This window comes from Sylvia atricapilla, chromosome 2 (genome assembly GCF_009819655.1).
Source record: "Sylvia atricapilla isolate bSylAtr1 chromosome 2, bSylAtr1.pri, whole genome shotgun sequence".
Lineage (NCBI taxonomy): Eukaryota > Metazoa > Chordata > Aves > Passeriformes > Sylviidae > Sylvia > Sylvia atricapilla.
In genome coordinates, this window is record NC_089141.1 from 73,869,479 (window position 1) to 73,883,818 (window position 14,340).

Sequence of the window (14,340 nt, forward strand, 5' to 3'; positions counted from 1 at the left end):
GAAATACCTGAATATTTTTCCAGAAATTGATCTATACCTCTGAGTAGCATTGTAAAGAAAGTAACCATGTGCTTCTTAAGAAGCATTTGTTAATATCAGTCATCATCTTTACATTTTGTCTTCTGTCACTTAATACCAGGATGCAAATTTAAAAATGTCTCTTTTGTACTCAAAACTCAGTTACTTAATATTGTATCCTTACTGTATTTCTGATAGGATACAGAAATGATAGGTCATTTAAAAAGCAAGTTATTTCTTTTTCTGTGATGTAAATATTACTGTCTAGTTTCCATCTCTATTATTGCCCGACTGTATGTAAATTTGTTTGTAAAACCACTTGCTGCAACTATTTGTATGAAGATAAATGCCACAAAGGCTCTGTTGGGGTTTTTATTCAATACATCATAAGAAAGATAAAATATAAATTATGTAGACTTGCAGTTGACTACATGGTCATAGAAGTAGCTTAACAATCACACATTGGGGACATTTAAGGAGAAATGCCCTCACATTCCTTTCTCCTGAGAATCTAGTTGTCTGCTTTAGATAATTGTTGCTTCCTTTGTAGGCAAATACTCAGTTGCTTAATTGAGTAAATGGGATTTCTTCGATATCTAAATAAACTATTATGTTTTCAGTGCATAACTTATCTTGAATCAGAAGAAACTTAAGTAAACTTTTGAAAGTATAATTCAAGCTCTTAACATACAGATTTCACCCTTTAAATTGTATAGTATCCTACAATCATGTAAAAATCCTGAATATTAAGCTTAGTTGAATTTTCTTCACAGAGGAAAAATAAGATTCTTTCCTGATGGAAGGTTTAGAGCTTTATAAGCTAAAATAAGTTTTCTTGGTTGATTAAACTAATTTATTGTCCAATAATCCTCGAGGACTAGGGAGGCTTGAAACTCTTAAAACAGATATTCTCAAAACAGACCAAATGGTATTCAACTCATAAATTAAAAATCCCAATGGCCATACAACAGCTGACTTGCTGGACTTTGTGCCAAAGCAGACCTGATGACTGGTATATATATTTAGTATGAATCAGCTTCTTTCAGCAAATTTTGAATCATTTGGGGCCTTTAAATTAACATCAGGAAACCTAACTGAGAGTCAATTTAATGTACCCTGAGAGAAACAGAAGTTGCACTATGGACTTGGGTCACTCTTCCACGGGGTGCAGTCCTTCAGGCACAGCCTGCTCCAGTGTGGGTCTCTCACAAGGTCACAAGTCCTGCCAGGAAACCTGCTCCAGAGTGGGCTCCTCTCTCCATGAGTCTGCAGGTCCCTGCCAGGACCCTGGTCCAGCACAGGCCTCCCAAGGGATCACAGCCTCCTCTCAGGCACCCACCTGCTCTGCTGTGGGTGTCCTCCATGGGCTGAGGGTGGATCTCTGTCTCCATGGACCTCCATGAGCTGCAGGGGCACAGCTGCTTCACCATGGGCTGCACCAGGGGCTGCAGGGGAATCTCAGCTCCGGCACCTGCAGCATCTCCTGCCCCTCCTTCTGCACTGACCTTGGTGTGTGCAGGGCTGTTCCTCTCACGTGTTCTCACCCCACTCTTCTCTGGCCACAATTACATCTGCACAATGACTTTTTTCCTTCATAAATATGTTATCACAAAGGCATAACTATCATTTCTGATTGGTTCAGCCTTGGCCAGCAGAGTGTCTGTCCTGGAGCTGGCTGGCATTGGCTCTGCCAGACATGGGGGAAGCTGCCGGCAGCTTCTCACAAAAGCCGCTCCTGTAGTCCCCCTCCTTCCAAAACCTGGCCACAGAAACCAACATGGGTGTATGAAAAGAAGTAATTTGGTCCTACAATCAAAACACAGCATCATTCAAACAGTCTGTGTATGACATTATGGTTTTGTATAATATATCATACAAGAAATTCTGACATTTAATTTTTTTCTTTTGAATGGAGGCAAAATGTTGAAACAGCCAAAATACAGTGGTCGCAAAACCAGAAGGGTGATTCTAAAATTGAAAAAGTTGGTATGAAGGCACACTGTAGGATTCTGCTTCATGAGAGCACTTGAAATTTTTAATTCCATGGGTATCCTACCTCTTTTAGGATGTACAGCCTGTGCAAAAATGCCTCTGGGAAATATGCTTGATATCCAGTAGTCAAAAGTGTCCTCACTGTCCTTTAGTACCTACCAGATTCACAATACTGAAACTTTTTTCCAAATGGAAGTATATGAAAAATTTCATAACCCCAAACAATATTTTCTATACCCAGAAAACAAACACACTAGCAGAAAATAATTATCACTGTTGCCCATTCCGTCTGCCTCACCTCTCTTCTAGGGAGAGATTGGTAGGGAATAACAAAGTTATCCAGTTACAAGACAATTTCATCAATGACCTTTTCTCTAAGACAAAAATAAGATTGTAAGGTAGAAGGAGCTGTAGGTGGGGATTATGGATGACCTGTGATTCTGGGTAAATACCACATTTAACAAGACTGAAAACAGTTATCAACTATGTCCTGCCACAAAAGACATCCTTTTGTGTGCATTTTTCTTCCTGGAAAGACAACAGTTAAGTTGCATTCAGATATTAATATCTCATAATAATCACCTTCTTAAATTAAGGGGGGGTTAAGGTCCCTAGATGTTTCTATACCTTCACCAAGTGATTAATAATGCTGAATAATAATTCAGCATTAGTAAAACCTGAGTTTTAATGCAGACCAAGCGCTCAATTCACTGGTATAAAATGTCAATCAAATCTTGTTTCAAGGATACAAAAGAAAGAATAAAGATGCTACAAATTACCAGCTTTCCTTTCTTTATGATTTTCATATAACCAACAAATAACCAAGAATGTCTTTTTCAGGTTTTCCAAGGATGTGGCCAACCTAAACCAGCACCTGCCCAGAGATCTTCCCGTTCTGTCCCTGAAAACTTCAACACCAGGTTTAGACCATATAACCCAGAGGAGCGACCTACGACTGCTGCTGGCACAAGTTTGGATAGGCTGGTAAGCCAAAATATATTCCATTTTCAGAATAGTACAAAAAGCTTGGCTATATACTAGAAGGTGATCATCTCCTGATTTAATAATTTTATAATCATTCTTTATAGTTTCTTTGCCAGCTGTTCTAGCATTCAGTAAAGCCTTTTTTCTTTTTCCTCCATTGGAAATGGTATAGAATTTCCTTATAGGAGAGCAGTATGGCTCAGATTTTATGTATTAGACTTGTTAGAAGGGGAATAAATTCTTTCCTAGAGGCTAAAAACCAAATAAGCCTTTGTGGGTATTTGGCAGTATAAGTTATGTATCAAAAGTGGTCTACAATGATATTATATATTTTTTTATTTTATAAAAAGTTAGGTATTAAGGTCATTTTTATCACCTGGTACTTTAACTTACACCCTTGCAAAGGCACCGCGATTTGTTTCACTTCTTTACTTAATTATAAAATTACCACTGCTTTATTTCCATCCATCTCAACAATTGACTTTAATCAGCTAAAACATCAGTGATCATTAATCTTGCATTACTTATTCAATACTTTTGGAAAAAAATACTTTAACATAAGATTACTTTCTTTACTACCAATCATTAGATTCACATTTCAGACTTCAATATTCCTGCTATTTATACATCTATAGATTTATAGAGGGCTAATTACTACAGCTGTTAGTACCATCCCAGCAATCATCTGTAGGTAAAACCGATGAGCAAAACTGAAGAGATTCTGATTTTTAAAAGGTTGTATCACGTGCCCTCAGCTTATTGCTGCACTTGAGACCACTGGTCTATCTTGCCAAAGAGAATACCCAAACATGCCAGTGTAGATGAGGACCCAGGTACCCTCTTGATGCCATCATTCATCAAGTTCATGTGATGGTCACAATAGTTTTTCACAGTGCTAAGTCTTTCCAGTCACCTCTGTCTATGCTGTACTCTGTGTACTCTATTCTGTCAATTTTAATGGCAACTCAATAGGAAAATAACATGGCATTTCTAGTCAAGACATGGGATTACCCTGCAGGAAAAAGCAATATTTAGTTAGGTCTCTGTACTTCTAGAAATAGTGTAGCCTGATTATCCTAAAAGGAGAACAGAGAAGATGCTTACCTCCACCATAGATCCTACCACAACAGGATGATAGTGCAGGGCAACATCTCAGGCTAAAAATCTGACTAGAGATACTCAATTTATATTTGATGGGACCTTAATTTTACCATTTCACTTTAGATTCAGAGAACCAGTCCTTCTGCATTGCTTGGAGCAGAGGCCTGGATCTTAATGTGGAATTGGCCAAGGTGAAGTGAAAGGTCACCAAAGCCTTTAGGTTTCAATCATGCTTCATCAAACCTAAAGGTTGGAAACAGCTGAAATGGGAGGAAGAACATAAAAAGGAAGAGACTTGAAGCACAGCTCAGCTTGGATTAGTCTGATGATGTAAGAACAGTTCAAGCATTTTTGTAATAAAAAAGGAAGGTTTAAGATCATTACATGTTTACATAAGAAAAACACTTCTTATGAACAGATTAATATCCTTTTTAAAATACTAACTTGCAAAATATTGAGCAGCACACTGAATAAAGTAGAGATGTGTCCTATGCTGCCAGCCTCTAAAGGCTGAAACTAATGAAAGTTACCAATGCAGATAATTCTTTATAACTTCCAGACTTTGAAAGGGGAACTTATCTCCACATGATTTGACTAGTTTTGTTCATGCATTATTTCAGGAAAAAACCAAGGAGCTTAGTATTGCTGCTGTTAATTTAAAAAATGTTCAAATCAAATTCCTATTTCCCATTCTTGCTGATGGTATTTAAAATAATTACTATTTATGGTCTGTTAATGATGAGTGTTGGCATAAAATCCATTTTCAAATGGGAGTGATGAATGTTTTGTCACCTTCTGGGCTGGGACCAACCATCTCTCAATTCAGAGGTGGCTGCTGATCTCAGTGGATCTAGGGAAGGTAGTTTATGTGGATTAGAGCAGACGGCCTTACTTCAGAGCTGTAATCCCTTAGCAGCTCTTGGGAAAGGTCACTGCCTGCATCTCACACCATCTTGGGTAATTTTATCCAGAAGGATATAAATGCTACTCTCCTGTCTCACAGAAACAGTGTTTAACCTGTGTTAGAACCTCAGCTTTCCATGTGCTGAATCATTCCCTGAGTGAAGTATCTCTCTTCATTAACTATAGCCAGAGCCTGGAGGACCAGCTTCATTTGGATACTCCTAACCCTTGCATTGTTAACAGGATGTAGGGAGGACCCCATGCACAGCAGTTTTCTTGTCTACACACTGATAATTTTCTGTTGCTTGCTTCATAGAAATACACTGCAATAATAGTATTTTGTTGATATTTTCAAACACTTAAAGACCATTTTGATTATTATAGATATAAGAAACAAGTATTTTCTTGTGATTCAGAAGAATGTTTGGTGTTATATTAAGGCTTTTAGAAGTCTATTCTGGAGTTTATGTTCATGCAACACTGTCAGACCACTTGCCTTTAAATTGTCACCACGAAGTCCAAACATACAGTTACAAAAACCTCAAAAGAAGTGACAAACGGTTCTCCTTTATCTGTCTTTTACAGCAGAAAAAAACAAATTTAGAAAATATTTCCTCTGCATCTCAGTGCTATACAAAAATGCAGCACATCTGAAATCAATTCTGTTTTAGTCCTACTCATATCCCCACTTACAAGCTTAATTCAGTTGGGCATATTTTATCAGTAAGTTGCACAAAGGAGCCCTCATAAGGAGTCTATGCTGAAATCACCAGGTATTGAATATGAGAAAGTGCTCCTTCAACCTTGCCTGAGCTTATGTGAATAATCCAGCTATTCCATTTCAAAATGAGGGAAAGTGATTTCTCTGTGCTATTGTCATAGCTGTAAAAAATAAGGCTTAACAAATTAGAAATAGATCAAAATTAATTATAAGAAATGTGGAAAAATTTAGATTTCCCCCAAAAGCTGTGGTTTATGTGGTTTTAAAGTATTTGATGTATTTAGGAAGTTATGTAGAGCTTGAGAGACTTGTCTAAGCATGGATGAAAAGCATCATCTGAGACATCCTAGGGTATCTGAAATATAGGACCAGCAGAGGACTAAAGGAGACCAGTACACTTCTGGAGCAGCAGAGGGGAGCTGGCTTCAATACACTTCAGAAGTTCAAGCAATTTAAGGTACTTATGCCCAGACAATTCAGTGACATCTTCACAGCACTGGGCCCAAAATCAGGCTCTTTCTGAAGTCAATGGAGAGAGACACACATCTTTGGAGAGTGATTAACCCAATCTGTCACAAAAGACTCAGTTGAAATATCCACATGTGGATAGACAAAGCCTGAAATGCCTCAGAGTATTTAAGTAATTTAACTGATCCAGAATATACAATAGTAATTTGAGATGCTTATGCTCTCCTGGACTGGCAGCTGAAGTTTGGATAGAAAATCCTAGAGGATGTTCACTATGAGGCATCCAAGTGGAGAATAGAACTGAGCCCCAGCTGTTCTCTGCAGGTTGCACCATGTGAAATCCAGGTACATAAATACTGTCACCTAATGCTCTTTGAGATGCCTGTGCTCTTCAAGATGTCCAAACGTGAAAGCAAGGTTGCAGGAGATCTGGTTGCAAAAAAGATGGAATATCTCAGAGCTGCTAAATTCACTTGCTCTGCCTACATTTAGATCACAGTATTCCACCTTATACTGACTGTAACAGTAGCAAAAATTGCCTGATTTGGTATAGAAATCCATAGTGCAGATACCTAGAACCAGCTAACTTGATTTGAGTCCAGATGACTGTCAATTTTACTGATAACAGAGAGAAATAAAGGTCTTTGTTCAGTTGTCTAAGCATGAGTTTAGGCAACTGGTTTAAGATCACGTATTTCTTAATCACAATTCATCTCATCCTAAAATATACATTTGAACAGCTCAGAGAAATCTTTCTGTATCCCTCTACTACAAAGTGCCAATAAGTGACAATCTTAGTCCAGGCATCTAGCAAATACACCTGAAGATCACTAAATTTAAAAATTGTAAAAAATTAAATAATTCTAACCACTGAGCACACCTGCTTCTGTAGAGCATGATCTAAAGTTTCTCATTTAAAATCAACTGCTTATAAGGACTCATTATCTTCTCTGTGGTTGCCTGTTTGGTATAACCTGTGGTTTATTTTGTTTTGTTTTGTTTTGTTTTTCTGTTCCCTGAATCTGTTTCCCTCTTGCTTCCCAGAGGACTATCTGGAGGACAATGCAACATGGTGTAAGCTTTGGTATTCTTATTCTTCACTTCATTTCCATTTGTCTTTGTACAATGCTGGACAAAACAGTTGTTTTAAGTTTCATCTTCACCATCTTTACTTTGTGTGTGTGTCTTGTAGACTAAAATACTACAGCAACTCTTTCTGCAATTTTGCATTCTAATTTCATTTTGCCAAATGCCCAGAGCTGCTGTTGCCTTCCAGTATTTTTCTCTTACCTCAAGGACAATGCCTCATTCCCAGAAAGTAACTATGTATTCCTCCAGTGAACTAAAAACGTGTAAGCATCCCCACGGCCTCAAACCCCACAAGGGCATGTGGAGCAATGCAGACGCTGCAATAGCATTCGAGTCTGAGTCCTGTGCCTGGAGCAATGGAAATGAGCTCCCAGGCCTTCCTGGGCTCTCTCCTAAAACTGTCTTGCTGGCCAATCTCCTTATGCTTTACAGCTTCAAAAGTTTTTTGTCGCTGTTAGAGGTCTCTGCTTCCAGGCAGAAAAGCCTTCCTCAGCAGACTCATTCAGCACAGCCCAAGGGGAAGGCAGGAACACGCCACAGAATTGCATTTAGCATGGACTTAATAGTCCAGTTTCTTAGCAGGACTAATTAGTCTACAGAGAGCACCATGCTGATACAACCATGCTGCTTCCTGTGTTTGAGCTGCCCCAAGTACCTCTGTATCCATCACATCACTGTACAGCAGTGCTGTCTTAATTCAGCTGGAATTTCTCCTGAGAACATACTGCAGTCTGACCTGGCTGGACGTGTATAAAATAATACTGCCTTTTCTTTCAGGAGAACATGGAAGTTTTCTTGATTTTTCACCAGGGAGCTGATGCACTATTAAACATATAATCCAAAATGCACATGCATACTATGGAGACAGGCAGTTGAGAAATTGACCGTGGCATTCATGGGTGATTTGCATTCACATACAGTACAGTGGCTGCATAGATTAGTGGATGAGCATGCACCCTGTGTGTGAAAGAACACCTTTTATGCTCTTTACCCTGGGGAGGGGAATATACTGTGTCACACTTTGTGGAAAAATGTTCTTTTAACATTCGTTCTGACTTGCTTAAAGTAAAAGTAGAGAGAGTCTCAATTTCCATGACGAAAATACCCTGAACTACCCTTTTTTAGGAATAAATTCCAACGTACTTCAAGTCTCTTTTTAACTTTTTTATCACACTGTGCTCTGTCTTTTGTTACAGTAAAAAAATGTGATGGCAACCTAACAAATCAGTTGTGAGCAACTTTTTTTCCCAGTGCTCCAAAATTACATGAAATAGAAAATATGACTTAAAAATATAGAATCTGCTTTGCATTTTAGCTATAAAAGACTAAAAGTAACAGAACTGTATTCAGACATTGATCTGAACTGGCCAGGGAATCCTCCAGGGCACTCCTAAAAGTGAAGTTTTCATTTCAGTTTTGTTAGACTCCATTTGGTCCACAATCTTGAACTGTTAAACACATGCCATGATAGCACAATTTTTCTGGGATAGGATGTTTATCCTCAAGTTTTTTTTTCCTCAAGAGACCCCAGATTAAAATCCAGAAAGTATAAATCTTACAGGGTTTAATGTTCTGAGATTAATTTTCCAAATATCTTCTGCATACCGAGGCCATAGGATAAGATACAAACAATGAGCCTGTAAAATACATCACAATTCTGGAGTTTTGGACCTCACTCTTAAGGCTGAAGATGACAGGCTTGCACAAGATGTGTTTAGAAGCTCACTGGCTTCCCACAAGCTACTACCCCAAAACCCTTAGATGCTGTGCTGTTGGATTTGATAATCCTGTGTGATGTTAATCATTAGATGATTCCTGAAATGTACAGCTCCTCCATTTTACGTTTTGCATGTTTAGACAGAGTCTTGTTTCTTTATTAGCTGTTTGGATGCAATATGCAAAATGAATAAATATCATTTATCACATTTGTTGTGGTCATTCGGTGTTAGATTTAGGCTTTGGTTGGTTCTCCAAAAATAAGAGTTTGCTTAGTACCAAGTTTTGTTTAGTCTCAGTTTCTGTCTCATAGCAATATCTAAGTTTAAGTCTGAGTGATCATTTTTTCCCTCATGGTTAATACCAGTTCCAGGTGGCAAAGGTGGATGAATGATAGCGGCTGTCAGAACCCTCCTGGGTGACCTGACAGGGTCCTGTTTTTAAAAATGGTGATATTATTCCATCCCCCAGGTGAATGGTTGTGCATGCTGCTGTATCTGATGCATTGCACTCCAAACGTGCGTGAGGTGGTTGCTAAGACAGAGCTTTGTTACAGTGGTTGCCTCTGTCTTTGGGCAGAATGGGTCTGCCTGCTGCTCAGCCCCTGACTAGCACGGGCAAGGAAAGGCCATCCCCTAACAGTGATAGGAAACACAGATCTTTACATTAATTAGTTGTCAAAGAAAACGCACAAATCTTGACTGCCATACAGTTTCTGCCTTGTCTGGAGAGTGATGTCTCATGGAGCATGGTGCCTGCTTGATCTTCTAAAATGGAATTTTTAGTGCTAGTTGAACTTCCTTTACCTGATAGGTGTGAAGACCCATTGACAGTCATCTTCTCATTTCCAGGAAGGTCTTAGGGTTGTGAATGGTACTATGGATCACTGGTGGGGAATACAAAACCTGTAGATAGAATCCACTCCTAATAACCAAACTTTTGGCAAGCAGTAAGATGAAGAAATGGTACAGTCATGGGTCTTTGCTTGGTGTACATTGAAAAATTATGTGATTGCTTGAACTAGACTGTTAGGGTAAAGAAAAGTAAGATATCTAGGCTAAAGTTTGTGAATCTGTGCCCTATCAAACCAGATAAACATGAAGTGGGATTTATTTGTCTTAGCTTTTCATGTTTCTAGTGTTCAATCAAAGTCTGAGCTATCACTTCTTTCTTTTACTAATAGATAGAGATGGCACCTCCAGAACTTGCTTTAAATACTCATTTAGAGAAGACAAGAATCTGAATTACCTCCTTCTCCCCCCTGAGAATTAATAGGATCAGCAATCCAATTTGTAAATGTCTAAATGTAAACATAATTCTTGGCATTGGAACTAGGCTCTATGCATCAGACGTGCACAAAGTAGATTTTGGTCTATAAGATATATTGATACGTAGTTCTTATCATACTGCTAATTATATTCATTGCTGTGATATCATTAGGTGCCTAGAAGGATGGCTAGACTCAAACAAAGATTGTTAATTTGAAGGCTGTACAACTTCTATTCAATGGAAATGTCACCTTGTAGATCTGGATTAAAATCTGCTTCCTTCCATTTGATATTTTAGCTCCTGCTCAATAAAGACTAGGGGATTTTTTTCCAATATACAGAAAGTTTATATTACCAGCCTCTGGAAGATTAATCTAAGCAGGAAATACATTCACACTGTTCTTTCAGCTGGAAGATAGATCACATTTCATTTCATATGTCTGTGCATGAATCTGTGCAGCAGGAAAAGTCAATTTTTGATGTTGTTCATGATAAAGAAAGGTAGTAACTATATATACCTCTTCTGCATTTAGTGTTTTGATATCATAGTAGGCAAAATAAATGGTTTAAAAATTAGCGGCAGGGCTTGTGTCACCACTTACAGTGCATAAACCATGCTCATTTAGATGCCTCCTAGTAATATGACAGTAACAGCAACCACTGTTAGGTGTTACACTGCCTGGAAGTTACACTATGATGAATTGCTGCATTGTTAAGATGAGTGCAGCCAACAAGTTCTAAGTTTTCATAAAAAAAAAAAAAAAGATTTGTGATATTATCTGTTCATCTACCACTACGGAATTAGAGGATCCTTTTTTGTGCAAGTGACTACAGAACATAAAATGTCTTTCCACAACAAAGTCAGTTATGTACAAGTATAGATGCCAAGAGAGAAATTAAAACTTTGGCAATTTCTGCATTTTTGAATTAGCAAATAGTGAGTCTCACTCTCCGAAGAAAAACATGTTTTATGCTTTACTAGCAATCCATTTTCTCCAGCCTTTGCAGATTTTTTGTTTTGTTTTGGGGTTTTTTTTTTGTTTGTTTATTTTGGTTTTTTGGTTTGGTTTGGGTTTTGTTTTTTGTTTTTTTGACTGCATATGGATATGTTGTGAGCTTGAGACAGTGCAGTGCTGGACTCCACTTAGAACAAATAGTAGGTTACAGTAGACTGAAACCAATTTCACAAACTAAACATCTCATAAGATTTTCTTTGATTGTAATAGACAGAAAATAGCACTTTATGCACTTTTATGTGTATTACAGTGTCTAAAGAGAGGTAAAATACAAGAGATAAAAAGGTTTATCTTCATTAGAAATATTAGAAATGGTGACCCTTTTGTGACCCTTCTTTAGACAAAACCGAATATTTTACATTAGGAAAGATTTTCTGGTTTTTTGTGGTTTTTTTTTTTTTTTTCTCTTCTTATCATCCTTCAATCTTTACCATCCCTCAATCATAGCCAAGTATCAATCTAGGTTGTTGGGACAGCAATATAGGATGCTTCTACAATGCAGAGTTTCATGTAAACAGTAAATCTTGAGTTGCCCATTACAGATGTTTGATGGGAAAGCCAAGATGATTAATAATACTAGGGAAGGGAAAAGCATGGATTCATCACATCAAATTTTATCCATCATTAACAGAGGACAAGCTTAAGACTACATCTTTGAGCAAACCCAACAGCATTTTTTCTGGATCCTAGGTCTGGGTGTAGACCCTAGCAACCTCACAGGTCCACATTAGGGCAAAATGAGTAGCTAGCATATTATCAATTCAGATGCATAGTCAACATGGAAAATGAGAGAATACCTGCAAAGCACCTCAACAGATCCCGTTCTGGACACTGCCAAATACTGAGGTACACAGTAACAGAGAATTCTACCTACAGGATTAGGATAGAGTAGTATGGACTCCTTGCACAGGTGATTAAGAAAACAGGCATTTTCAGAGGGTAATTACCAGTCTAATATAGATATCTGCCAGAAGTACCAATGTTTCTCTGTCAGCTATGAAAAACTTTAGGCTTGACAAGATATTTAGGTTATAGAGAGCTAGAGCTGACTCCTTCTGAGCAGTCAATACCTGACTTCCCCCAAACAGGCCTACCAAAGTGAAATTACTAAGACTATTAGAATTAAGGGCTCAGAAGTAGTCAACTGGGGACTGAGTAGAGTTCACAATTTCTCCATGTTCCAGTGGCTTTGTGATCTGGTGGCAGCAATCATAAATTACCATCATGTACATGTCTTTCTTGGTTCTCTTGGGTGTTGCTGCTTCTGTACTGAATGTATGTCATGCAAACGTTATTTCTAGTACAAAAGAAATGGAGTTCCCTCTGTCTGATTCAGTGTCTCTAATACAGGTGCTCTGTGGAGCTGAATTTGTTAATCTTCCATGGTAGCAGTGGAGAGCTAGTCAAGGGGGTCAGTAACATGATAAGTGTCATGCCCTGAACTATCTGGGCATCTGCAAAAAGCTAAGAGATGTGATAAAGGCCTAACAGAAGTTTTTCCATCTTCTGGATGCTCAAGAGGACTCCAACATGGCATTAAGTTCATTCGTGTCAATATTGAGTGAGAGAGCTGGGAGCTATTCATAAGATGCTAAATTAGACCAAAATGGGACAGCTGGCAAAGTGAATAACTGTCTGGATGCCACCGACTAAGAGGTCACAGCCTTTCCAGAGAGAGACTTTACATGAGGGTCTCAGGTATGGTGCAGCACCTATTTGACGTCTGTTCTGGAAGAGAGGGAAGGTGTCCAAAAGCAGGGAATATCTGCAGACAGCTGAGCCTCACTCAGTGTCTCCACTCTCTGGTAGGTTCTTAGACACCAGCTGAGTGTCAACACCCACACTGATGGATTTAAATTCAGCCAAGACTAATGCACTACCAGATCCTGATGGACAGCTGACATTACTGCTCATTTGTAAGGAGCAAACCACGCTGCTGATACTCAACTAGCTGTTTAACAATCCCTGAGATAATTGCCGTTGCTTTAAAGTGCTGAGAATTTTCCTTTTCTATTATGTATTTGGGCAGCATAAATACTATATAGGAACCCAAATGAAAACAGACCAGAATGAAAGTTGTTTTTCTCTTAAAACATTCAAGGCCATAAAAATATCCACTACATAATAATAACTGTGTTACCTAAGTAACTGCTAGAGAAAGTGAAGTAAAAAGCTAATTGCTTAAAGTGCATTGTGTTTTTAATATAACGTACCTACAGTGCTCCTACAATAAAGAGTGATATATATGGAAAAATAACAGGAATTTGAGTAATGTATTTCTTCTGCTGAAAAAAGCATCAGTTATTTAAAGGAAAAAAATTACTGCATAATAAATGAACCTGTGAGAAACTTCTTTTTCTGTGATGTCACAATGAATGCTAATGGACTTTAAAAATCAGGGAACATTTATAATATTAGAAATAATTTGTACAGAAAAATCTTTTCAACTCTTACTCCCTCTTCAGACAAAATCCAGTTGACCAAATGGGAGTATCTAAACCCAGAGCCAGACAGATAATGTATCCTTTAGTGTCAGCTGAGAGAAATAGGCACTTTCAGGGCACTGTTGATCTGAGCTACTTTAAATTTTTTTATTGAATTAAGTAGCACTTTTACTTTTCAGTTCCTTGCTTCTCACCATTGTCTGCAGAAGAACAGTTTGTAGCTCAGACAGGAACACTGACATCATGGGAGATGAATTTCATTCAGAGAGTCTTCTTTCTGAAGTTTATGATCTGGATAGACTAGGATATTGCCATCATACACCTTGATGGTATTTCTACTTGATTTGGTTTGACAACAAGGGGTCATACTGTACTGGGCATTGAACACATATTAAAACTCTGTTCCTGTCTTCAACACCTTAATGAGCTCTATCTTTCAGATCTTTTCATCTGAAGTAGAAGATGCAGGACTCCCAGCCATTGCTCATTGCCTCTGTATGTTTTTCTAACCATTCATTTACACTATGGGAATGAAGTGATCCAGAAAAAAATCAGCTGTTCCTGTAAAGCGTGATATTTGTAATGCCCAAGTTAACAAAATCTGAATTATAACCTGTTTG

General features: G+C 38.1%; 1 protein-coding gene across 1 annotated transcript in view; it reads left to right on the plus strand.

Annotated features, from left to right (window-relative positions):
* Nucleotides 1–14,340, plus strand: part of GPC6 (glypican 6) — a 742,847-nt gene that overhangs the window by 677,543 nt on the left and 50,964 nt on the right. Inside the window, exon 6 of the mRNA XM_066313437.1 lies at nt 2,851–2,994. Coding sequence (XP_066169534.1) covers nt 2,851–2,994 — 144 coding nt within the window. The remainder of the gene's footprint in view (nt 1–2,850; nt 2,995–14,340) is intronic.